The sequence below is a fragment of the Podarcis melisellensis genome (genome assembly GCF_964234715.1).
Source record: "Podarcis melisellensis genome assembly, chromosome: 2".
NCBI classification, from domain to species: Eukaryota; Metazoa; Chordata; class Lepidosauria; order Squamata; family Lacertidae; genus Podarcis; species Podarcis melisellensis.
Window position 1 is genome coordinate 112,288,491 of NC_138529.1, and position 25,763 is coordinate 112,314,253.

The 25,763-nt window shown below is 48.4% G+C and overlaps 1 protein-coding gene across 1 annotated transcript; it reads left to right on the forward strand.

Annotated features, from left to right (window-relative positions):
- Positions 1–15,494: 15,494 nt before the first annotated feature.
- On the forward strand, positions 15,495–25,383 carry GPSM3 (G protein signaling modulator 3). Its single transcript, XM_081903368.1, has 4 exons — positions 15,495–15,637; positions 16,525–16,678; positions 22,307–22,482; positions 23,756–25,383. Exons 1-4 carry the CDS (start codon positions 15,566–15,568, stop codon positions 23,975–23,977), a joined length of 624 nt encoding a protein of 207 aa, XP_081759494.1. The 5' UTR covers positions 15,495–15,565; the 3' UTR covers positions 23,978–25,383.
- Positions 25,384–25,763: the final 380 nt, after the last annotated feature.

Sequence of the window (25,763 nt, forward strand, 5' to 3'; positions counted from 1 at the left end):
GAGTCACACCCTCCCCCCCTCGACCCCAAACCCGCCGACGAGGCGAGTGGCCCAGACAGGGCCTCATTGTCCCCTCCGCCCTCTTGGGATTCCTCACCCCCCACCGAACAAACCAGTTCATTGTCACTCTCAGGGTCCTTTGCGCTGGAATGGGAGAGCATTATGTGTAGAGCCCCCCTCCCCAACCCAGCACATACACACCACAAGGCCAGGGTATCGGGGAGCTGTGTGTGTGTGTGTGTGTGCAGTTGTGTGCCAGAATTGTCGGGGGCCACTGCTGGCAGGAGGCTGCGGCGAAGTTTGGGAACTTGCGAGGGGCCACTGTCTGGGCTGCCACAATAGGACAAAGGCAGGAACTGGTTCCAGCCTGTGACGGAAAATGTCGCCCACAGATGTCGGCCTTTAAAACAAACCGGCTGGCTACAGCCACACACATTGTCTCCCGCTGCAACGCCTTCAAGATGAAGGAGCCCGGTGTCTGGGTGGGCCGGGAGGCGATAAGTCTTCAGGCACCGCACCCGCCTCCCGGTTCGAAAGCCTTTTCATTGGCAGGGGCAAGTCCGCTGCATGGCTGAACATCTGCACCTTCTCCCCTGCAATGCGACAGGCTGAAATTCAAGAGGTGAAGCTGTTGGGCACCAGGGAGAAAGAGGGGCAGGGAATATTTTCCCCTGTTGACTGAAATTCAACGGGCAAAGCCTTTCCTATTGGAGAGAAGCAAAACTTGGAAATAATTTCCCGTTAACTTATTCCACCTGACCTTGGACTGGGTTGTGCCAGGCAGAGGTGGATTTAGGGGAACAGAGATTGAGAGCGTGGAGCCACAGGGCATGCCACAACTGTTATTTAAAGGCAGGGGCACCAAATTTTGGCATTGCACAGGGTGTCACTGAAATTTGAGACCTGAGTCTGCCACCGTGCCAGGTTTTGTTAAAGGAATTATGGGTGTGTTCAGGTGTGTTCACGTTAAAGCACAGTGAAGTTGCCCCTCTGCCTCCCCCCATGCATTTCACGGCTCTTCCCCCCCCCCAAGCTGTTCACATCAGCATGGCTTCATTACTGTCAGATTCATTTCTATTTGTGTGCACACTAGGCAGGGGGCGCTGGTGGGAGGGGAGGCTTTTACCCTCTGCAAAGGTGTTCACACCTTGGCTAGAGAATCCTTGAAGGACTCTAATCAGTATAAAGCTGGTTTCAGAAATAATGCACCAGACGGTAGCATTTTATAACAAGGTATAGGATGCGGGTGGCGCTGTGGGTTAAACCACAGAGCCTAGGGCTTGCCGATCAGAAGGTCAGCTGTTCGAATCCCAACGACGGGGTCAGCTCCCGTTGCTCGGTCCCTGCTCCTGCCAACCTAGCAGTTCGAAAACACGTCAAAGTGCAAGTAGATAAATAGGTACCGCTCTGGCGGGAAGGTAAACGGCATCTCCGTGCGCTGCTCTAGCGGCTTAGTCATGCTGGCCACATGACCTGGAAGCTGTATGCCGGCTCCCTCGGCCAATAAAGCGAGATGAGCGCCACAACTCAGAGTCGGCCACAACTGGACCTAATGGTCAGGGGTCCCTTTACCTATAGGATGTTAATCCATTTGAACATGGATTAAAAACCCAGCACCAGAAACACAGGGAAGGGAACAGTAAACGGGAGTGTGAACAGCGTCTTAGTCTAGAATATATGTTCCTTGAGCAGTACCACACAGTCATGTGATTCCATACACTTCTATATTTGGAGGATCCAAAATTGGGTGCTCTTTTTTGGGTCAGACATGCTGGTATGAGCCAGAGCACCTGACCCAAAACCAAGCGCCCTTTGCTCGGGTGCGAACTAACCACCGTGCTGAGAGCACTTCACTACAGCTGCTTCTGTCCCGCTTGGAAAAATCCGGATTTGGCAGGACACCGACAGAAATTGTGATTGATTTGGCAGCTGCCACAGAAGAAATGAAAGGGACGCGGGTGGCGCTGTGGGTTAAACCACAGAGCCTAGGACTTGCCAATCAGAAGGTGAGCGGTTCGAATCCCCACAACGGGGTGAGCTCCCGTTGCTCGGTCCCTGCTCCTGCCAACCTAGCAGTTCGAAAGCACGTCAAAGTGCAAGTAGATAAATAGGTGCCGCTCCGGTGGGAAGGTAAATGGCGTTTTCGTGCGCTGCTCTGGTTCGCCAGAAGCGGCTTAGTCATGCTGGCCACATGTCTGTGGACAAATGCCGGCTCCCTCGGTCAATAAAGCAAGATGAGCTCCGCAACTCCAGAGTCGGTTGCAACTGGACCTAATGGTCGGGGTCCCTTTACCTTTTACAGAAGAAATGGGGCGGTTGATGGGTATGCGATTTTTGACTGTGAGAGTGAGGCAGGAGAGGGTTAAGGTGATGCTATAATCTGAGAGAAAATATTATGAAAATGCTATACAGATGGCAACACACTCCAGCAAAACTAGCAAAGATGTATAAAAACACATCGCCACCTTGCTGGAGGAGTAAGGATGGAATAGGGTCATATATGCACATGTGGTGGGAATGCACAGCCATTAAAGAATTTGGGAATAACATTTACAATGAATTAAGGCAATGCCTCTTGGTGGAAGGATGATTCTGGGACGAGAGGGAGCCCTTTGGGGAATCAGGACTCAGCTGCCAGCCCACCATCCCTTGACTGGGGGAGAGCATAAAATAAGACTAAAGGTAAGGTAAAGGTACCCCTGACCGTTAGGTCCAGTCGCGGACGACTTTGGGGTTGCATGCTCATCTCACTCTATAGGCCAAGGGAGCCGGCGTTTGTCCACAGACAGCTTCCGGGTCATGTGGCCAGCATAACTAAGCCGCATCTGGCGAACCAGAGCAGCGCATGGAAACACTGTTTACCTTCCCGCCGGAGCGGTACCTATTTACCTACTTGCACTTGACGTGCTTTTGAACTGCTAGGTGGGCAGGAGCTGGGACTGAACAATGGGAGCTCTCCCCTGTTGCGGGGATTTGAACTGCCGACCTTCCGATCGGCAAGAAGACTAGTCAACTTCATAATGAGACTAGAGCTGGGAACACCCAGAGGTTTTGCTCTCTTTGAGGAACCCTAGAACTAAAGGGGAACCAGCCTGTGGTGGAGTGTTAGCCCTGTGAGACCATCCAACGTAAGCTCAGTTGGTGCACATCCACCTTGGTAGCTCAGTCGGTAGAGCATGAGACTCTTAATCTCAGGGTTGCGGGTTCGAGCCCCACGGTGGGCAAAAAATTCCTGCACTGCAGGGGGTTGGACTAGATGACCCACAGGGTCCCTTCAACTCTACAATTCTATGTGCAAATAAAACCATATATCACAGGTATCACAAACGCCCCAGTGAGCTTCATTTTTAGAAAATCCAGTCCCAAGGTATTCACGGAGGCTGCTGTGTTCATTATTATAATTAGGATTATGTTTACATCCCACTTTCTCCCCAAGGACCTCAAAGTGGTGCACAGGCCTTTTACTCTCACAACAACCATGTGAGGCAGGTGTGGTTGAGAGACAGTGACTGGCCCAAGCTCACCCAGCAAGTGTCATGCTTGAACAGGATGGGAAAGATTTCTCACTTGCTCAGAAACTTGGGTGTGTGAACAGCGGCCACGTTCACACGTTATGCTGACACCCAGGCAAGTGTTTGCTGCTTGAGAGTGCAAATGTTGATTTGGATGGCTCAAATGTCACGTACATAGCGGGGTCAACACCCTGAAAGCCATGCTGCAACACATTTCCCTGCTAGCTTTAGTACTGGTATATATTGTGAGCTTTGAAAATTTAGCGCAGGGTTGTTTTCTAGGGATAAGGCCTAGTTTGGTGTGGCTCCTTTTGAGCCCTGTACTTGTCTTTCTCCTTCCTTCCTTCCTTCCTTCCTTCCTTCCTTCCTTCCTTCCTTCCTTCCTTCCTTCCTTTCTTTCTTTCTTTCTTTCTTTCTTTCTTTCTCTCTCTCTCTCTCTCTCTCTCTCTCTCTCTCTCTCTCTCTCTCTCTCTCTCTCTCCCAGAGGACACAGAAGGGTCCTGGCTAACCCCAACCAGAACAAAATCAGCTTGGCCGCTTTTTAACCTCTGGGATAGCCGCCAGAATATTTTGTGTGAAAGCCAGGATTAAACGATGAAGCCCACGCAGCCACCCTGAAGTGCCAGGCCGTTGAGCTCCAGCCCGGTTTCACACGCAGTGTGAGATTTCTGCAGGGCGCATATGTGCCGCTGGTCCACAGCCATCCTTCCACCCACCTGCTCCTCTCACAAGGTGGCAGAACAACATGGCAGCGCGATGCGACACGGGTGTCAGAAGCTGCCTTATAATGAGTCGGTCTGTGGGAATCCATACAGGCTCTGATGCTTGCTTCAAGGCCACTTGGTCCATTGAGCTCAGGATTGCCTGCACTGACTGGCAGCAGCAGCTCTTCAGAGATTAGGGCAGGGCCTCTGTCCCAGCCATATGTGGAGATGTCAGGGATTGAACCTGGGACTTTCCATGAGAGGGAAGGTGGTGTTCATTTTTCACCTCCCAATGTGCAAAATAAAACAAAGCAAGCTGATGGCATGCCCTCCAACATTTCTCCGATGAAAACAGGGATATTCTATCCAATTATTATTATTATTATTATTATTTCTACTACTGCTACTACTGGGACGTGGGTGGTGCTGTGGGTTAAACCACAGAGCCTAGGGCTTGCCGATCAGAAGGTCGGCGGTTCAAATCCCCGCAATGGGGTGAGCTCCCGTTGCTCGGTCCCTGCTCCTGCCAACTTAGCAGTTCAAAAGCACCTCAAAGTGAAAGTAGATAAATAGGTACCGCTCCAGTGGGAAGGTAAACGGCATTTCCGTGCACTGCTCTGGTTCGCCAGAAGCGGCTTAGTCCTGCTGGCCACATGACCCGGAATCTGTACGCCGGCTCCCTCGGCCAATAAAGCAAGATGAGCACCGCAACCCCAGAGTCGGCCACGACTGGACCTAATGGTCAGGGGTCCCTTTACCTTACTACTACTACTACTATTACCCTGCCCATCTGACTGGGTTGACGAGCCACTCTGGGTAGCTTCCAACATAAATAAAAACATAATAAAACATTAAACATTAAAAATATTCCCTATACAGGGCTGCCTTAGGTGTCTTCTAAAGGCTGGCTCAAGGGCTGCATAACTCCATACCCTCCAACATTTCCCCTGATGAAAATAGGGACGTCCTAAGGTAAAGTGGGACATGAAGGGATCAAATTAGAAACCAGGACGGCTTCTCTAAATCCGGGACTATCGCTGGAAAACAGAGCATGGTACTAATAATACCAAGGCCGCAGGTTCGATGCCCGTACAGGACAGCTGCATATCTCTGTGTTGCAAGTAGGTTGGATTAGATGATCCTCAGGCCCCAACTCTACAATTCAATGTCTCCAGGATTCTGAGACGGAGCGTTGCTTTGCAGAGGGACACTGAGCAAAGAGCTAGGCTCCTGGGCAAAGGGGTTTTCCCAGCAGGTCTTGCCGTCTCTTGAGAAGGAAGCGAAGGCTGATTGAGTAACGGGCAAGGCCTCTGTGCACCTGCCTCCTTCCTCAGCCACAAGGAGTGGGTGGGGAGATAAAAGGAAGGGGGTTTGTGGGGAAGGGAGCTGAGGCGAAAGCGAGTGAGCAGCAACTGCATGAGCAGCGGAGGCAGGAAGTAGTGGCTTCCCGTGTAGAAATAGGGGCGTAGCCACAGCTGAGCCGAGCGACAGTCCAGGCGCAAGGAGGAAGGAGAGAAGACAACAGCCAGAACTAAACAACTGGGGCAAAAGCAAGGGGGAAAGGAAGGAAGGAAGGAAGATGGGGACGTGGCACTGTCAGCAACAGCGGGAATAAATCTGAGGGGGGGACCACACCGACACCCCCCCCAAAAAAGGTGAGCGCTGCAGAGTACAATAGCCAGCACAAAAAGAGCCCTAGAAAGTTGCTTCGTAAGTTACAGGTTTCCGACGCGCAAGTCACTTCCGTGCTGGGAAGTGGCATCTCCTGAGAAGAGGACCACAGAGAGGACAGCTCTGTTTGCCTCTGAGGACAGCCAGTGTGGAGCCGCCTTCCATACGTTGTTGGGTTCTGCAACTTCCATCAGCCCCAGCCAGCATGGCCGGTGAGCAGGGAGGATGCGAGCTGGGTGCCAGCAACATCTGGAGGGCTGACATATTTGCTGCCCCTTGAGAGCTGCTGCTGGTCAGAGGAGACAACTTTGGCCGGTTGGAGACCTGGCAACGGCCCATCTGAGCGGAAAGCAGCTTCACCAGGTGTAAATTCCCACGTGTGCAGCAGTCTGCTGCAGGTGTGGGTCCGGCTGCGTGTGGGCACGGTTCGCACAGATGGCCCTTGTGCGGTTTTACGTGTTGCTTACACAGCTAGGCAGCATGGGGTGGGATAGGAGACGCTGGCTTGGGAATACGGTGCGTGTGATTTTATGGACTGCTATTTGATGGGTTTTCACGGATTCTTATCTGCTGGGCAAATAAGGGGCGTATAAACCACCTAAATAAATAAACATAATACCCTTTTGTAGGTCGTGTGTAAACGGTTGCACATGCCGGCTTTTCGCCAGGGCCCAAAACTAAACTTGACCGTGTGACGTTGTTGCCCGTGACCCAGTCCTGATCCGAATCCGGAGGGTAGGACTGGAACCAATGGCTTCAAGTTACGAGGAAGGAGATTCTGACTAAACATCAGGGGAAACTTTCTGACAGCAAGATCTGTTTGACAGTGAACAGGACGCCCCTCAGAAGGTGGTGGACTCTCCTTCTTTGGAGGTTTTTAAGCAGAGGTCAGATGGCCATCTGTCATGGATGTTTTCGTTGAGATTCCTGTATTGCAGGGGTTGTACTAGAGCCTCTGAGGGGACTGTCAAGGGCCTGAAAGAGATATGGGGCAGCCTCTCTCTTGTAAACCCCCCCCCCATCTTCCTAGGGGCTTCTTAAGGACCTGTCTGCCTTGAGGGAAGGCAGAAGCCCCCGCCAGGGGGAGGAATTCATTATAGCGTTAAGCTTGTTCCATCAGCGCAAGCTTGCTAGTCGGAACCATCTACCCTGAGCCAATTTGGGGGGGCAGGGGGTGCACAGGGTCAGAGAGGGGGCAGGAAGACCCGTTGCACCAGCAGAAATCCTTGCATTGGCTTCTGCTAATTGAATGCAGCCCTGCACTTAAGTTGCCCTGTGAATGTTCTGCAGCATCTGTTCATTCTAATGTTTGGCTTGGCAGTGCAGTAAATAAAGAAATGCAATCAGCTCCCCCGCTATTGCCTGCCCATTGGTCGTTTGTTAAAAAACAACAACAGCAGCAGCAGCAAGGGGCAAACCACGTCAATACCAACTCGGTCTAGTTTGGCCTGCAGGGAGTGTCCTCTCTGGGTAGGAAATGTGTCATGTGTGAGAAAGCCCTTTGGAGAATGAGGATTGGCCATGTTTAGAATTTAGAAATCCTGGCAGCTTGAGCTGAATGTCCCCTTGAGGCTGCAAAATATTTCTCCCTCCTTCTCCCAAAGGACGCTTCTTGGCGTTGTTGCTCAGGGCCAAACAACTTTTGAGCACAGACCCTATTTTCCAGGGACGTCCCTGATTTAGAGAAGCTGTCCCAGTTTCTGATTTGATCCTAGACTGTCCCACTTTTCCTTAAAGGTAAAGGTAAAGGGACCCCTGACCATTAGGTCCAGTCGTGGCCGACTCTGGGGTTGCGGCGCTTATCTCGCTTTATTGGCCCAGGGAGCCGGCGTACAGTTTCTGGGTCATGTGGCCAGCATGACTAAGACGCTTCTGGTGAACCAGAGCAGCGCACGGAAACGTTGTTTACCTTCCCGCTGGAGCGGTACCTATTTATCTACTTGCACTTTTGGAGTGCTTTTGAACTGCTAGGTTGGCAGGAGCTGGGACTGAGCAACGGGAACTCACCCCGTCACGGGGATTCGAACCACCGACCTTTTGATTGGCAAGTCCTAGGCTCTGTGGTTTAACCCACAGCGCGACCCGTATCCCCACTTTTCCTTAGGACATCCCTATTTTCATTGGAGAAATGTTGGAGGGTATGGGAGCATATGCCGATGGACTTTTCTCTCAGGCAAGCGCCACTTCTGAAAGAATTTGATGCGCGGACATAGGAACCCTCAGAAACTGCCGTATAATGAGTTAGGCCTCTTTGGTCCCTCTAGCCTGGTCGTGTTTACACTACGGAAGGGGAACCTGTGGCCCTCAGGATGTTGTTGGACTGCCACAATCATTTTAGGCTGTGGAAGTGCACTGCAACATTTTGCTGCAGGCCATAGAAAAGTGCCTTTCATTATACTAAGTCAGATCATTCGCTCATTGAGCTCAGTATACAGCGGCTAGCAGCTGGATTTATGTCAGGAGTCTTTTGTGAGTCCTACTTGGGCATGCCACGGATTAAACCTGAGGCCTTCTGAATGCAAGGCATGTATCTTTAAAACGGCACAGTTCACACACTGAAGAGAAGTATCAGCAGGTTTGGGGAAAAACCCGAGGTTAGCAGAAAGAAGTGGCCCAGATATTTAGAGGAAAAAACTCTAAGGGGAGACCCCCACCAACAGTCTGGTGATTTAGTGGGCATGCAATGCAGATTAAGGCCACACCTATGGATTACCATTAAATCAGTATTACCCTCACTTTAAGCAGTCATGGCTTCCCCCAAAGGAGCCTGGGAACTGTAGTTTGTTAAAGGTACTGAGAGAGTTGTTGGAACGCCCCCATTCCCCTCACAGAGCTACAAAATACCCAGAAATTCTCTGGGAAGAGGGATTCATTGCTAAAGTGTTCTTGGAATTGTAGCTCCGTGAAGGAGAAAATGGTCTCGTAACAACTTTCTTGGCACTTTTAACAAGCTACAATTCCCAGAAATGTTCAAGTGGTGTAAAAGTGGCCTTTGTGTGCATGTACATGTATGGGGGACAGGGACAAAAAACCAATGATGTGGGGTGGGAAGACAGAAGACAGTACCTTAAGGTGCATCTCAAACCCCAACGTTTAGCCTGGACACTGAGGTTCTCCTCCAAGGGCCTTCTGGTGGTTCCCTCACTGCGAGAAGTGAGGTTACAGGAACCAGGCAGAGGGCCTGCTCGGTGGTGGCTCCCGCCCTGTGGAACGCCCTCCCTTCAGATGTCAAGGAAATAAACAACTATATGACTTTTAGCAGACATTTGAAGGCAACTCTGTATTGGGAAGTTTTTAATGTCCGATGTTTTAGGTGTTTTTCATATGTTGTTGGAACTCTGAATATGAGCTCTCCATACTGCAACATTTTGTTGCAGGACCCAATTGTACTTTACACCCCTCAGCCACACACAGCCACTTCTTTAGAGAAACAGATTGCAGGGGTGGGTGGAGGAGCGGTGGGAGCGTCTGAAAGGCACCAACGGGGACGTGAACTTTGCACATTCCCAGAAACCCTATTTTCTTTACCATTATGCTTTGTGTTTCCACAGCTATGTCCTTGGTATTTTTTAAAAAGGGAAACTTTGGGGAGCGTTCGATAAAGAAAATGGTGCTTGTGGCAACTTTCAGACTTGGGTGGAAAGCGGAATTTCTCCGCAGGTGTAGTAACTCGCCATGCCGGGTTTGAAATTCCCCTTTCAAAACGACTGTGGGGCCCTCTTCTCTTTTTCAGCCGGCCACCTAGGTTAGGGGGCTGAGCCTGTGTGCGATTAGTCCTGTGACACAGACCAAGCTCTGTGACTCAGCCCAGAATTTGGAGAAGAAACTGAAAACAACAACCTCCCCTCCCTGCTGTGGGCCCATGACTTGACATGTTTTGCCTGACCACAGGGACGGGAGAAGTCTAGTCTGGTGGGGGGGGGGGGTTGGCGACTTATGGGGCAATAGGGAGAGCCAGTGACAGGCTGGACCAGAAGCATCTCCTGCTCCTTTGGTCCCTATCCTCGTCCCTGTCAAGTTGTACAGAGAGCAGCATTGAGGCTACAGAGGAGCAGGCAGCTGACAGCCAGGACCACCCTCTGGGCCCGATGCAAGTGACAAAAGGAGGCAAGGTCGGGGCAGGCTGAGGGCAGTGGCACCCCACCCCTTGCCCCATGGAGGGGAGACGTAGCTGGAAAGGAGAGGTGCCGTAGCAGAATGTGGAGGAAGAGAGGGGTAGCGCCACCTGGCTTTCCCAGCCAAGGCTCCTGTGCCCCTAAGAGCTGCATGGCAGGCAGAAATTCAAAAGGGGAAGCTTATTCCCGCCTATGCATTTACACCAGGTTCTGCTCGTCATGCAGTTCTTAAATGGCACAGGAGCACAGCAAGGGATGGGGAGTTGGCAACCCTAAATTGGACTTCATTTTTGCAGCTTTCGGTGCTGATCTTTGTTGTCTTTTCTATTGGATCTTAATCTATCATGCTTTGTTTTGATATTGTGACACGTCACCCCAGTCTCCACGAGCAGGGTGATATTCCTGCAGCTCCAGGGTTTGTTGTTCCTTTTGGGAATGAGGCACAGCAGAGACTGTGGCGTCTTCATTATGATATATGGTTTTATTGACACATATAATCAACCTGAGGGATGCAGGTGGCTCTGTGGGTTTAACCCACAGAGCCCAGGACTCACTGATCAGAAGGTCAGCGGTTCGAATCTCTGCAACGGGATGAGCTCCCATTGCTCGGTCCCTGCTCCTGCCAACCTAGCCGTTCGAAAGCACGTCAAAGTGCAAGTAGATAAATAGGTACCACTCCGGCAGGAAGGTAAACGGCCTTTGTAAATGGCCCATCCAGCTAGCTCTGCCCAGATGGGTTGCCTCATGAGCGTAACTAAATCCTGTGGATTTCCATGTTCGGCAAAGTTTAATCAAACCTTGAATAATTTTAACTTTTACTACATCATAACACATTTAGGGGCATCTAGCACCCTCCTCCCGAACTCATAACAATATTTTGCTCTCTTTGAGGTTTTGTGAGAGTTTATTTATTTTTATTGGGCACGCATGGAAGTGATTTAAGTGAGGGTTGCCATATTTCAAAAAGTGAAAATCCAGACACAAACGCTTTTTGAGCTTTTAATTTGGCAACGTTGCTGAGCTTTCTTTACACATTCTCCCCCCCCCCAAAAAAGGGAAAGTTTCTGAGCTAAGGAAATTCGCCAAAAGCCAACACTTTTTGAAATAAAATCCAACCTCTGCAGCTGTTGACCATCACAGCGAACTACCGCCATAAGGCGCAGGAGCAGGCAAGGCCAGATTTCCCAGGTCAGTTGGCCCCCCTACGTTAATTCTTTTGCAGCCTTTTGCAGAGGAACCTGGATCACATGGGACTGACTGCGTGGAACATGTAGAGATGGACAATAAGCGTAGCCAATGGCAGGCTGAGCAAGAAATAGGTGGCACCAACTTACTCTGGTTTCAAAGAATCACAGAACTGCAGAGTTGGGAGAGTCTTGTGCCTGGCCCACTGAGCTATCACTGTCCTCTTGCCTGCTGAGTTCTACAAGGGAAAACACTAAGAAATCTGAGGAGGAGGAAGAGGAATCTGGCAGGCCGAGCCACACCTCAGCCTGGTGGTCAGAAGGCAGGCAGGGGCAGGCTGGGCGAGGGCAAGCTGCCCTTGGTGGGCACTGCCCTCCTTGCCCTCACGGCCCAGTTTCCGCTGCGACCCTCCCCTTCCTTCTATTGTCTCCCAGATGTCCAAATTTAGCTTTAAACTCTTCAGATCAAGGAGCTATTGTTTGGAGGGAAAGGGGAAAAAAAGAGAGAGGGTGTTTATGCTAACATATAAAAATGTTGTGCACATTGATGGCCGCAGATGATGAATTAACTGGGTTCAGTTAATGCACCCGGTGGCACTCAGCAATGTTTCTGAATACCAGTTGCTGGAAATTGTGTGAGGGCTCTTGTGCTCGGGTCCTGGCTTATGGGTTCCCCCCAAAGGTTCCTGGCTGGCCACTGTGAGAACAGGATACTGGACAAGGTGGGCCGCTGGCCTGATCGAGCAATGCTTTGTAGAGTTGGAAGGAACCCTGGTCCAGCCCCCTGCTATGTAGAAATATGCCACTGTCCCATACACAAATTGAACTTGCAATCTTGATACCAACTTAGCTGTCTTCTTCATATATATATATATATATATATATATATGCTTTCGTAGATTTTCACGGGTACAGGAATGCAGGTTTTGGTGTCCTCGGGTGTCTTCCCGTGTAAAAGTTGGGGTGTCTAGGCGACGTTTCGACGAGGTCTCACTCGTCATCTTCAGGCTGGTGCTTTCGGCTTCTTGTTACTGGAACAGAGCAGGATCTCAGTGTTTGAGTTCCTATAAATACTGTTGAGGGGGTGTGGTGTATAGCCTCCAATGTTCTGGGCAGAGAGGAAGTTCCCAGGCTAGTGTGCCTTTTCTTCTTTTGTTCCTTAATTACTTGAGGGATATCTTGAGTGATTTCTTGAGTGATATCCTGAGTACCACTTAGGTGGGTCATTAGGTGTGGATTAGTTGCTAAAGTCTTTGTGTCTTGACCTCTTGAACTTTGTGAAGAGTTTTTCTGAGAAGATGGCTGTACTGCACTTAGTTGTGCTCTGGCTTGGCTTCGTGTATAGGGGCGAGCTGTGGTTTTGTGGCCTGTGTCAGCCAGATCTGTGTAGGGATTGCAGGGGGGTGCAGCATCCGGAGGTGCCACCATGGTTTGGCTACTGGATGGTGTCTGTAATTTATCTGTGGAGAGGGTCTGGGTTTGGGTCTGGTGTGGTTGATTGGTGATGGCGTTCTGTGTGCCTCTGGATCTGGTGTCAGTTTTTGTGGGGAGGGCTAATTTCCAGATGTCTGGCAAGCGGGATGTGTCGTCACGCTTGTTCATGTTGTGAGGGTGTTTCTCTATCTCGATGGCTTCCATGATTATTCTCTTGTGGTGATGTTCCATGTTAAAGAGCAATTTGGAATCTGCAAAATTAATTTCGTGTCCTGTTTCTTTCATGTGTTGGAAAAGAGAGGAAGTTTTTTCTTCTTTTTTGACGGCATTCTTGTGTTCTGCGATACGTGCATTTATTCGTCTGTTTGTTTGTCCAATGTACGTGGCTGGGCAGACTTTGCAGGGTATTTCATAGACCCCTTGGTTTTCCAACTGGATTTTATCCTTGGGGTTTCTGAGGATATTGGCTATTTTTTGGTTGGTGCAAAAGGCTGTTTTGATATTGTGTTTATGGAGGATTTTGCTAATTTTATCTGTAGTGCCCTTGATATAAGGAAGGAGGGCCATGCCATTGTTTTCTTCTGTGTCTTGGTTTTTGGGGGGTGTTTCTTTTTGGATTAGCTTCGTAACCCTGTTTTGCTGGTATCCATTGGCAATTAACACATTTGAGAGATTCTGTAACTCAGTTGTCAAGTGGTCTTTGTCAGCCAGGCGTTTGGTTCTGGAGATGAGAGTCTTGGCTACGGAGTTTATTTGTGCAGGGTGGTGGTGTGATTGTGCATGTAAGTAGCGGTTGGTGTGTGTTTTTTTCCGGTAGATAGTGTGTCCTAGGGAGCCATCAGGTTTTTTGTAGATTAGGACGTCAAGGAAGGGAAGTTGGTTGTTGGCTTCTATTTCCATAGTGAATTGTATTTTGGGGTGTAGGCTGTTGAGATGTGTGAGGAAGCTATCCAGTTTTTCCTTCCCGTGTGGCCAAATTACAAAGGTGTCGTCAACATATCTGAGCCAAAGTTTGGGTTTGTGTTCTGACTTGTCTAAAGCATTGGTTTCAAAGTGTTCCATGTACAGGTTTGCGATGACCGGTGAGAGGGGTGATTCCTTATATCAAGGGCACTACAGATAAAACTAGCAAAATCCTCCATAAACACAATATCAAAACAGCCTTTTGCACCAACCAAAAAATAGCCAATATCCTCAGAAACCCCAAGGATAAAATCCAGTTGGAAAACCAAGGGGTCTATGAAATACCCTGCAAAGTCTGCCCAGCCACGTACATTGGACAAACAAACAGACGAATAAATGCACGTATCGCAGAACACAAGAATGCCGTCAAAAAAGAAGAAAAAACTTCCTCTCTTTTCCAACACATGAAAGAAACAGGACACGAAATTAATTTTGCAGATTCCAAATTGCTCTTTAACATGGAACATCACCACAAGAGAATAATCATGGAAGCCATCGAGATAGAGAAACACCCTCACAACATGAACAAGCGTGACGACACATCCCGCTTGCCAGACATCTGGAAATTAGCCCTCCCCACAAAAACTGACACCAGATCCAGAGGCACACAGAACGCCATCACCAATCAACCACACCAGACCCAAACCCAGACCCTCTCCACAGATAAATTACAGACACCATCCAGTAGCCAAACCATGGTGGCACCTCCGGATGCTGCACCCCCCTGCAATCCCTACACAGATCTGGCTGACACAGGCCACAAAACCACAGCTCGCCCCTATACACGAAGCCAAGCCAGAGCACAACTAAGTGCAGTACAGCCATCTTCTCAGAAAAACTCTTCACAAAGTTCAAGAGGTCAAGACACAAAGACTTTAGCAACTAATCCACACCTAATGACCCACCTAAGTGGTACTCAGGATATCACTCAAGAAATCACTCAAGATATCCCTCAAGTAATTAAGGAACAAAAGAAGAAAAGGCACACTAGCCTGGGAACTTCCTCTCTGCCCAGAACATTGGAGGCTATACACCACACCCCCTCAACAGTATTTATAGGAACTCAAACACTGAGATCCTGCTCTGTTCCAGTAACAAGAAGCCGAAAGCACCAGCCTGAAGATGACGAGTGAGACCTCGTCGAAACGTCGCCTAGACACCCCAACTTTTACACGGGAAGACACCCGAGGACACCAAAACCTGCATATATATATATATATATATATGACAGTCTCCAACAATATTTCAAAGCATTTATCATCATATAATTTTTTAAAAAACATACAAAGTTTCTTCTTGACTTCCCACCCTTCCTTTCGTGATGTTTGTTTTTTATTCCTTCTTATGAGCTATTTTGTGGGATGCAGGTGGCGCTGTGGGTTAAACCACAGAGCCTAGGACTTGCCAATCAGAAGGTGGGAGGTTTGAATCCCCACGGTGGGGTGAGCTCCTGTTGCTCGGTCCCTGCTCCTGCCAACTTAGCAGTTCGAAAGCACATCAAAGCGCAAGTAGATAAATAGGTACTGCTCCGGCGGGAAGGTAAACGGCGTTTCCGAGCGCTGCTCCGGTTCGCCAGAAGCGGCGTAGTCATGCTGGCCACATGACCCGGAAGCTGTACGCTGGCTCCCTCGGCCAATAAAGCGAGATGAGTGCCAGAGTCGGCCACGACTGGACCTAATGGTCAGGGGTCCCTTTATCTTTACCTTCACCTTTTTATGAGCTATTTTCTTCGGTTCTTATGAACTGACAGGGCTCAGAGACTAGAGATCTAGCTGGAGCATATACTATTTTCTTCTCCAAACACCCCGCCATTCTTTCGAAAGCAGGAACTGCTACAATCTGGGATGAGACTTTTGGGGGACAAGGAATCTGCTTAGCTCCTTTCTTCTCCGTTGCCCAGGACAAGGGGGAAAGCGATTTCTCTGCGTATTCGGCCACACAGGAGTCCTCGGCCAGCAGGCAGAGAGTAAACCAAAAGAAGGATGGAGGAAATGGATGTGATAGTGGAAGAAGAGATGCAACTGGATGTCAGTGCAACAGCCACAGAAGAACAGGTAAGGGACTTACGTACCTCTCAGAGGAATAAGGGCCAAGCAGCACCTTGGGCTTACCAGGTGCTGCTGAACTACAGTTCCCACCAGCCAGAGGTACCCCATGCTTGAACTTAAATGTGAGAACCAGATAAGTCACTGGCCTGATCTAGCCGGGCTCTTCTTAAACTGCACGTGCGCCACAGAAAATGGCTATCATTCCCTATAAAAACAAATCTGGGAGGCCGAGTGCCAACAGAATCGAAGGCAAAATGGGACCGCTAGGAAACAAGAGGGCCGTATTAGCATGCTAGGCCGAGCCCCAAGAGGTACAAAAGAAAAAGGGGAACTCGCATCCAGTGAGGGCTGGCAGCAGGAGGGTCTGCTGGTTGAGCAAAACAGGATGTCTACATCCAGTGCTTTTTTTCAGCCGGAGCACAGTTCCGGCACCTATCAGGTGGGCGCTCTCCCTGCCCACTTCATGCCTTTACGTGCTTCTGAGAAGCCCCAAAGAACATTTCAAGTCAAGAGAAACTGGCCAGTGTTTGCAAATCCACACTTTTTTACAGATCTGTGATTCCACCTAGCTCCTAGCCGTTCCTGTCTATGATTGGACACCACACTCAGGACTCAGCTACCTTAGTCAAAAAACAGCGTTTCGAATGTGTTATAAACATGTAACACCAGATGGCACTGGAGAGCAAAAAAAATTTCTTTGTGATTTTTCATAGCGTTTTCTTTTCTTCTGTCATAACGATTACTGAAATTTATAGCGTTTTTGTCCTGTGTGTAGATCCACCCTCACTCTCATTTCAGAGAAATTGTTTGGAAGGCACTCGCTCATTGCACCCCATAACCTTCTTTCCAGGAAGGTTAGAGACTTACTTTCAACCTTGCTTTCTGCTCCACAGCAGATCCAGGCCTCCTCTCAAGACGACCTCAGTCTCCTGCCAAACCCGGGTCCTCTTTTGCGTCCAAAGCAGAGAACACGGCAGACGGATCCTGCGCGGCCCTGGAGGTCCCTGCCAGCCACCCCTACAGGGGAGATGGAGAAAGACCAGATGGGTAAGATGAGAACGCCAGCCTGCTATTGCTGGTCAAATCCACAACATGCATGGCAAACACATTCAGATCACAAAGGAACTTTCCCTTTGCGGAGCTACAATCCTTAGTATGTTGACAGATTCCAGCTCCCAGTATTCTTCGGCAGAAGGCATGTGCTTCTGCACATCTATGGTGTGTATGAGACCTCCTTTCCCAAATAAATAAATAATAAATAAATAACTTTTTATTTGTACCCCGCCCTCAGGGCGGCTAACATCATGAAACTAAGACAGTATACAAAGAGCAGAAGAACAGAAAAACAGGCAATTGATTACTTAAATTACATCTTTAAATTTGTTGTCGTTTAGTTGTGTCCGACTCTTCGTGACCCCGTGGACCAGAGCACGCCAGGCACTTCTGTTTTCCACTGCCTTCCGCAGTTTGGACAAAATCTTAAAATTAGTTCAGGGCAAATTGAAATCTGGACAGATGGCAGTCCACGGGTAAAACTGAGAGTGGTTAATATTCTCTAGGGCCAACTGTTATTACTGGTCTTATAAAGGACCTGTGAACGGGCTAGGAGGCCTCTTTAATGCCTGTTCTTATACATAAAGAAAAGAATCAGACTGAACCCCGACCAAAGGCCTGGCGGAACAGCTCCGTCTTGCGGGCCCTGCGGAAAGATGTCAAATCCTGCAGGGTTAACAACTTTATTTTAGCAGACCAGTTCCTGTGCGTTTAAGTCAGAAATGCCTGCATTACCACAAGTGCTTTAACTTAAAAGTTGCTTTAACTTTTCCTCAAGGTCATTAAACGATCTCGGAAGTTTCCCTTGATTTAAATTCTTCTTTTTCGAGCTTCTATCTAATTCTGGTGTCGGCACTCCATTTAGATCTCCAAGTAGGACCAATTTGTTATTTTCTAAATCTAGTAAAACTTGTTCCAGTTTTTTTAAAAACTCCGTTTTGTTTGTATTTGGGGCATAGACCGTTACCACGTTAAGTTTTTCTCCCTGGTAGTTAATTTGTACTCCTAGAATTCTTCCTTCCTCGTCCTTACATATTAATTTAGGTTCTAATTTCTCTTTCACATAGATTACTACCCCTCTCTTTTTCTTAGAATCTGAATTGATGAATTCTATTCCCAACTTTTTATTTATTAAAATATGTTTGTGTTTTTTGGCGACATGTGTTTCTTGGCAACAAATTACATCAATATTTTTTTCTTTATAATTTTCTCAAATTTATTTCTCTTGGACTTTTCGTTAAAGCCGTTCACATTTCAAGACAAAAACTTAAGAGTCATTTCAGTTTATAACTAACTACACTTTATCCTAGTTTCTGATTTAAATTCTAGTACTTCTGTTTCCAAGTCTCCATGTCTTCCCCCCCTCTTCCTCCCCCGTTCCCGTGTCTTCTGCTTCTTCCTCCGCCGCACATTATTTCTCCCAAAGAATCCTCACACAGTTACGGTTCCTAGCACCCTTAACACATTACAGTTCCCAGGATGCTTTGGGGGAAATAATGTGGCTTGCGCGTGTTTTAATTGTACGGTGCGTGGAGTTGTGTCACCATAGCACCAATGAGACCCATGTTCACATTCCCAGTCGCCCCCAGTCACTAGTCACCATCTTTCAGACTGGCCTGCTTTGCAGGGCTGTTGTGCGGATAAAGTGGGGGAAGGAGGAAGAGCGGGGGAGATGCCCTTGTACATGGCCCCAAAACCCTCGGAGGAAAGGATTATAAAACAAAACAAAACAATTTTGGCCCGATCCTGCCCTTAGGCTATTTTTAGTGTCTGTGTATAGCGCAAGATTGAAACCAAATGTTTGACAAAATGAGCTGCGTCTATTTTCTGACTTCCTAATTATCGCAAGCAAAATCCTGTAAACCTTTTGCTAACCCTTATTCACTCCGTCGAGATTATACTTCCTGTACTTCTCATGAAACAAAACCAAAAAAAAACCCCTGCATCAATCATTAAGCTGAAGGGGCTGGAATTACTTTTTCCATTAGGCTCAACTTTTTCAGAAAGGCTGCAGAAACCCGTCTGCAAAATCTAGCCTTCTTGCATGAACTGCTCATTTCTTTAAGGAAGGTGTTTATTTAGAAATAGGCAAAAAGCTTCAGAACTTCAAAAAGAAAGAAAGAGACGCTATTTGTCCTTGTCCCGGATGCTCCTAGTGGGTAGGTGCTAAAGTACACTCCGCTTGACAGCAGTTTGCAGAAGTTTCTGTTGATTATGAGGAAGTCAGACGCCGGAGACATTTGCTTGGCTCAGGGCTGCTGCAACTCACCTTGAGCAAGCTAAACCCTGCAAGTTTTCAGGTTTTGTTTTAATTTGAATGCTTGTAAAAACAACAACAGACAGTATATGCATCCATTGTTATAAGAAAAAACAGTTCCGTTTCCCTCATGGGGTATTCTGGAGCCCGTATAGAGTCCTTAAGTGGGTTCCCTTTCGGTAGGAGAAAATAACAGAGGCCAACCAGAGAATATTGAGAAGCAAAGCAGCTAGTAAGCCTGATCTTTATTGAACTGTTGCAACAGGGTGCTCCCCTCACACGCAGGAGAGCGGAGGAGGACCCAGAACAATGGTGCACAAGCCCTTATATAGACTCTTGAAATTGCCCAACCCTGTAGCCCAAGACCACCACCCCCTGAAACATCATACATACATCACAGAAGGAGGCAGTCTACAGCAGAAATCCTGTCTGACAGGGTACCTGATAATAGTCACTGACTGTATTACCTGGGCAGTCTGACCATTCTTTTGTGATGGCTAATACTTTAGTTCCTGACTCCAGGTCACAGGCTCACAGGGGCGCCAACTTATAAAAAATATTGGGGGGGCCCAAGACCTCCAAACCGCTGCTGCTGGGGGAACGAAAGGGGCGAGCCCCGGGCTGCCCCGACCTTAAGTGAACCTGTGAGGGCCCGCCCTTTGCGGCAGCCGATTGGCTGCCGCCGTGGGCGGTGAATATTAATGATGTATCATTTTTGTGCTTCATGCTGTGGCCACAGACATGTGATCTGATGGTGAATTTGGGGTGACCCAATGCAAAAATCCTGAGAATCCCTGTGGATCCATGCTTTGTAACCACGTTTTTGCACCATTGCAGCCCCAGGCAACAGTGGGTGTGTGATTTTTGGGGGGCAGGCTGTAGCCATGGACATGCTATGTGCTCTGATGGTGAATTTGGGGTGACCCAATGCAAAGATCCTGAGGATCCCTGTGGATCCATGTTTTGTAACCACGTTTTTGCACCATTGCAGCCCCAGGCAACAGTGGGTGTGTGATTTTGGGGGGGGCAGGCTGTAGCCATGGACATGCTATGTGCTCTGATGGTGAATTTGGGGTGACCCAATGCAAAGATCCTGAGGATCCATGTGGATCCATGCTTTTAAACCACATTTTAAGTGGGGAGGGAAGGAAAAACACAGAACGGACAAGGAGCACGAGAGGGGTGTGCAGAGAAGCAGCTGGCTAAGAATGCAGGGGAGGGGTATAACGGCAAGGAGGAAAGGAAGGCAAAAGTTTTCCCTCACCTACCCACCCAAGCCAGCCAGCTCGCACGTGCTCTCTCTCTCTCTCTCCCTCCTGCCTGCTTGCCTGGAGGGGAGGGGCTTTCCCTGCTCTTTGTTCCGTTTGAGCAAACACAGCAAGGAAACAGAGGAGGGTGGGCAGTAAGACCCTGAGGCAGAATGCAGGAGGAAAGCAGCCGCTTCCTCTTTTTGAGGGAAAAATACGGTAATAATTTTCTTAAATTATTGGGGGGGGGCAGAGCCCCCCCAAACGAATTTTTGAGGGGGCTCGGGCCCCCTCAGGCCCCATGGAGTCGGCGCCTATGCAGGCTCACCCTATTCATGCACAAATACGCCCTTTAAGACAGGATTTGTAAGCAAAAGACAATGGGGGGGGGGGAGTTTCCCAGTTCCTTCCTCCTTGCAGAGAAATATTTGAGGTCAATTTGGGAGAATCAAAATGGCTTCAGGATTGCTCTCCTGTACCATTTCAGACACATGGTTTATATAGTCTTTTATGTGTTTGCCTTGTACATTTATGAACATTTAATTTATATTCGAGACCTTAGAATTCTTATAACAGTGCTAATAGGCATTTGGTGTATTTGCAGTCGTCTATCCCTTCGGGATTCCCGGGGTCTTGGCCCTCAAACAGGGCCTCTGCTCCTTTGGAGAATTGAAGACATGGCGGAGACTGTCATAGCTTTCAGAAACATGGCTTATTCCCATATTTACACCTGAGTTTGGAGGGAGAGAGTCCAGATCTAACAGCATGGTCCTTTCAAGAGGGGTGTCTTCCCCACAGCCCTGGAGTCAAGGGCATCTGCCCCAAATGGATCTCTTGTCTTTGTTCTCCCCTCTTCCCATCACACCTTGTTAAAGACACTCTTTGCTCTCACAACTGGCAACCCTCCAAATCGCCAGTCTCTGTTCCCACCTCAGGCTAGCCCAGGAATTACTCTGCAGCTTGTATTTCTCTCTTCACATCTCAAATAACCAAAATACTACCATTTATTAATTTTGGGGGTTCAACCTGCCCCACCAAAAGAAAACTTATAACAATATTTATTGGACTAGAATGTTGCAGTCTTCTCTAAAGATTTCCAGGCGTATCCTACCTTTGAAAGACCTACATTGCCCCCCAGTACGTTTCCGAGCACAATTCAAAGTGTTGGTGCTGACCTTTAAAGCCCTAAACAGCCACGGCCCAGTATACCCCCAGTATACCCCCATCGTTCAGCCCGGACACTGAGGTCTAGCTCCGAGGGCCTTCTGGCGGTTCCTTCACTGCGAGAAGTGAGGTTACAGAGAACCAGACAGAGGGCCTTCTTGGTAGTGGCGCCCACCTTGTGGAACGCTCTCCCTTCAGATGTCAAGGAAATAAACAACTCTCTGACTTTTAGAAGACATCTGAAGGCAACCCTGTTTAGGAAAGTTTTTAATGTTTGATGTTTTATTGTGCTTCTAATTCTGTTGGGAGCTGCCCAGAGTGGCTGGGGAAACCCAGCCAGATGGGTGGGGTATAAATAATAAGTTGTTGTTGTTGTTATTATTATTATTATTATTATTATTATTATTATTATTATTATTTGAAGAAGTGATGCAGGGAGAAAGAAGGGGTGGTTGCCGGAAGCCTAACTCCCTAGGATCCTCTTACTCCAAGTGGTTCTTGGGGAGGGGGCTTTTGGCTTCCACCAACAGTTTTCCAGGGGTGTGGGTAGGTACTTTGAAGTCTCAGAGCACAGACTCATGTGGCACAGACTTGTGCATGCTAACTTGTACACACAACACAAATTTGGGTAGGGAGAACCGTTCTGGAGCACAGGTGGGGACCTCAGATTGTGAGCCCTGGGCCCTCTCCACCTGGCCAAACAACCTCTGGAGGGCCACAAATAATCCACCACTGACATACGCTTGGAGGTTTTAACAGACGTGCAACCTCACCACTTCCAAACTTCGGTTGACAGTCATGAGGGCTAGAAGAGTACTTCAAACCAATTAATGTTTTGATTGGGTGATGCTAGAGGATCTGAAGCTTTGACACCCAGGATTCCGTGTTATCCTTCTGCCCTCTGTGTATGGCTGTTTTGCTACACAATTTGTTCTCTTTCCTCTCTTCTCCCAGTCTTCTTCTCTTCGCTGACCTCTCTCCAAGCGGAGGAGTTTTTTGACATGGTGGCCAAACTCCAGGCCCGGAGGCTTGATGACCAGCGGGCTGATTTTGAGGAGGCTGCGGAAATGTGTGCGGGCAACTCGAGGGTCTCTGAAGAGAAGCTCTATGACACTATCTTAGCTCATCAGGTGAGCGATGAGGTCTCCACAGAAGGTCTGAGTGGACATTTGTGCTAGTGGTTTGTGCTCTTGATGTTGATGACGACGACAAAAATGTTGATACTTCCCTTCCATCTGACGTTAAGCATCCTGGGAACATTACTTATCCTGAAATCCAACTACAGTGAGATCTGCAACAAAATGTTGCAGCATGGAGTGCTTCTTCTCAGGATTGCAGTCCCCTCTGCCCCAGCGGTCAGTCAGCCTCTTGTGGCTAGTGAGCATGCTCAGTCCTCCTTAAGGATAGCAGCAAATTCTCCTCCAAGCAGACACAGAAGGGGAAACTGCCTCGGTTTCCATGCTCGTTTGTAGTCAGGAACCAAGGCCTCAGGCAAATTAATACAAGTGGTATTTGTTATAGGGTCGTCGTCCGTCTGTCCATCCCCACCCCACTGTTCTGACACTTCCTTTGCATTGAAGCGAATGGGATGGAATCACATAATGACAATGTGTTTAATTACATTACGTTCAGCCACAGCAAGGTAACTGACATAGTTTTTAACAGAAGCTGAACTGCAGCTGAACTGCAGCTGAACTGCAGCAGCGCTGATTGCAAGAAACATGGCTTGGAAAGGACCTTGCTAACTTCCTATAGCCCTAGGCCTCATGGACTGTTTCCAAGATTCCCCCAAACATTAGGGTGTTTCCTCCCCCCCCCCAATACATTTCCCCCTGTTCTTCCTCAAGTCTTGGTGTTTCCTCAAGTTTGCTAATACCTCCCATTTGTGCATGTGGTGCTGTTTTGGCTTTCTAAATTACAGCACTCAAACCCTAAACATTGGAAATGGAGGACTTGATGTAGCTGTCTTAGGACAATCCTTATTTCATCCTCACAGTAACCTTGTGAGGTGGATTAGGCTAGGAGATGGCGGCTGGCCCAAGGTCACTCAGGGAGCTTCATGGCTGGGTGGGGATTTGAACCCTGCTCTCCCAGGTCTTAGTCCGACACTCTAACTGTTATGTACGGAAGTTCTCACCCTGGGCCAGCAGGGGGATACTGTAGATAGTTATGCAAATAAAGGATCGAAAGTGACATTCAGTGATTCAATAGTTTTAGAAAATTGTTACAGTTACGTGGTACTGGAGCTCTAGTTCAGTTCTGTTCTGGCCTCTGAATAAACAAAAGCTGTTTGAAGAATCGTTGTGTTGTCTGATATGTTCATCCACAACTTAACACTAACCATTACGCCACGCTGCCTCCCAGTCGGCTAGCAGAGCTCAGCATCTCCTCTTTTCCTTACAGAGCCAGCGTCTTGAAGACCAGCGCACCGAGCCTCCCATCCCAGTAGGAATTCAGGGCCTACTGGATTTGCTGCTCAAAGCCCAAGGCACCCGGATGGAAGACCAGCGCTCGACTCTCCCTCCTGGTCTTGGTGGGCCGTCCTTGCTGGGGGCGCACACTTCCTTCCCCATGCAGTGCCTGAGCCCCCCGGCAGACTCCTCCCTCCAACAGATGTGGTTCTAGTGACTCGAGACACATTGCGCCGAAAGACAGAACCCTTGCGAGGCCTAAACTGAGCAAGGCAGCATGGACTGAGAAACTGAGATGGGCCGCTTTGAAAAAGTTTCATACTGTGAAGGTATCCTGTGTTGTAGAAAAAAAAGGAGGGTGGGTTCAAAACGGAGGCAGCCTCTCTTCAAATGCAGCACCGTATCCGATTCCCGGCTAAGCTTTCTGTCCTCAACAATATATGCCGTTTCCTTCTAACCTGTCTACGAGCAAAATGGCCTGAACTGGGGGCAGAAGAAGTGTGATAGTTTTTTTTGGGAGCCATGGAAAGTCAGTACATTTCTGAGTCTGCTGGGATGCAGCTTGAGGCTCTTAATCTCAGGGTTGTGGGTTTGAGCCCCACATTGGGCAAAAAGTTCCTGCATTGCAGGGGGTTGGACTAGATGACCCTCGGGGTCCCTTCCAAAACTCTATGGTCCTAACTCTTCCTCAGGTGGGCAGAGAAAGGGGGGGGAGAAGACCACACAGATAAACAAATAGCAGACGTTAGGTATGTGTGATACTAATAATTCCCGCCCCAAAGGAATGGATAACCTGATGTTCTAGATCAGAGATCTAGAACTGTTTTTAGGAGGCATCAAGCTGTTAGAACCACCACTTTTTGCTAGATTAATCCACCATCTTACACTGTAGCCTGACAGCAATCTTTTATGGCCCTCCTGATGTTGCCAGACTTCGCCCTGGTCAGCGTGGCCAATGATCATTGGAGCTGTAGTCTTTCAACATTTTCCATAGCCTTTCCTGTTCTAAAATTAGGGTCAGAATGTATTGGAGTGTTCGTGTGTGTGCAATTGAAATGTAAATTCAGCTGATTGATGCTTGCTTTGAAAGAGATCGGTTTTACATGCTTCCAATCTTTTATAAAGCAATGGTGATGGGTACTGTCTTATTTAGCTGCTTCCACGCTGTGTCCCGTAATGCAATCATATGGAAATGTAGTAATTAAAATAGTGGCTCTACAAATGGAGCTGTTTTCTTCCATCCTGCCATCCCTGTCCGAACTACACATTCGGGGTGCAGCTCTGGTGGGCCTATGCAAAGAATCCCACCAGAGCAGAACCCCCTTTTTGTTCTAGGCAAGTGCATATGCACCAAATATTATCTGTGTGATAGTTACCTGTTTTTTAATTTTTAGAACCACAACTCGAGAACTCGATTGCAAAAGGGGTTTTTGCCCGGCTTATGTACAGCAGCCCACCTGCAAACCCTCGCTGCCCACGGCCGCAGTTGCTGGCTGCTGCGTTGCAAAGCTAAGATAAAACGGCAGCGGTTGGCCGGCCTTGCATGAAAAGTTTGTTGTTTTTATGCACGGTTGCGCTTTAGTGCGGTCATCATAATAAAACTTCCTTGCGTGTTCTTGAGCTGCTTCTGCACGCACACACACAATTTAAAGAGGGGGAAAGAAACAATAGGTGCGAAGGCCACATGGCAGGAAAACCAAGAGCAAAGGTGCAAACAGGAAATTCACCTCCTCCATGACTTCCCCTGGGGTGCAAGACTGGGCCACGTGTCTGGAAGCCCTGGGCATCAAACTGTTAAACGATAATCTTTATTGTCATTGTCCCATACAGAACAACGAAATTGAAAAATCTACACAAGACATTCAAAAACCAACAAGCCTGCTATCCCAGCCATCCCAACCTGGTTAGCCCCCTAAAAACTCTGATACCCCATTTTTAAATACAATATACTCCCATAGAGACTCCTTACCCTGCGTTTAAAACCAAAATCGCATTTGGAT

Bases quoted from the DNA above. Each gene is read 5' to 3' on its own strand.
- GPSM3 (XM_081903368.1), top strand. From the start codon at position 15,566: ATGGAGGAAATGGATGTGATAGTGGAAGAAGAGATGCAACTGGATGTC. The intron at 16,679-22,306 runs GTAAGATGAGAA...CTCTTCTCCCAG, and splicing joins GATGGAGAAAGACCAGATGG to TCTTCTTCTCTTCGCTGACC. The intron at 22,483-23,755 runs GTGAGCGATGAG...TTTTCCTTACAG, and splicing joins ACACTATCTTAGCTCATCAG to AGCCAGCGTCTTGAAGACCA.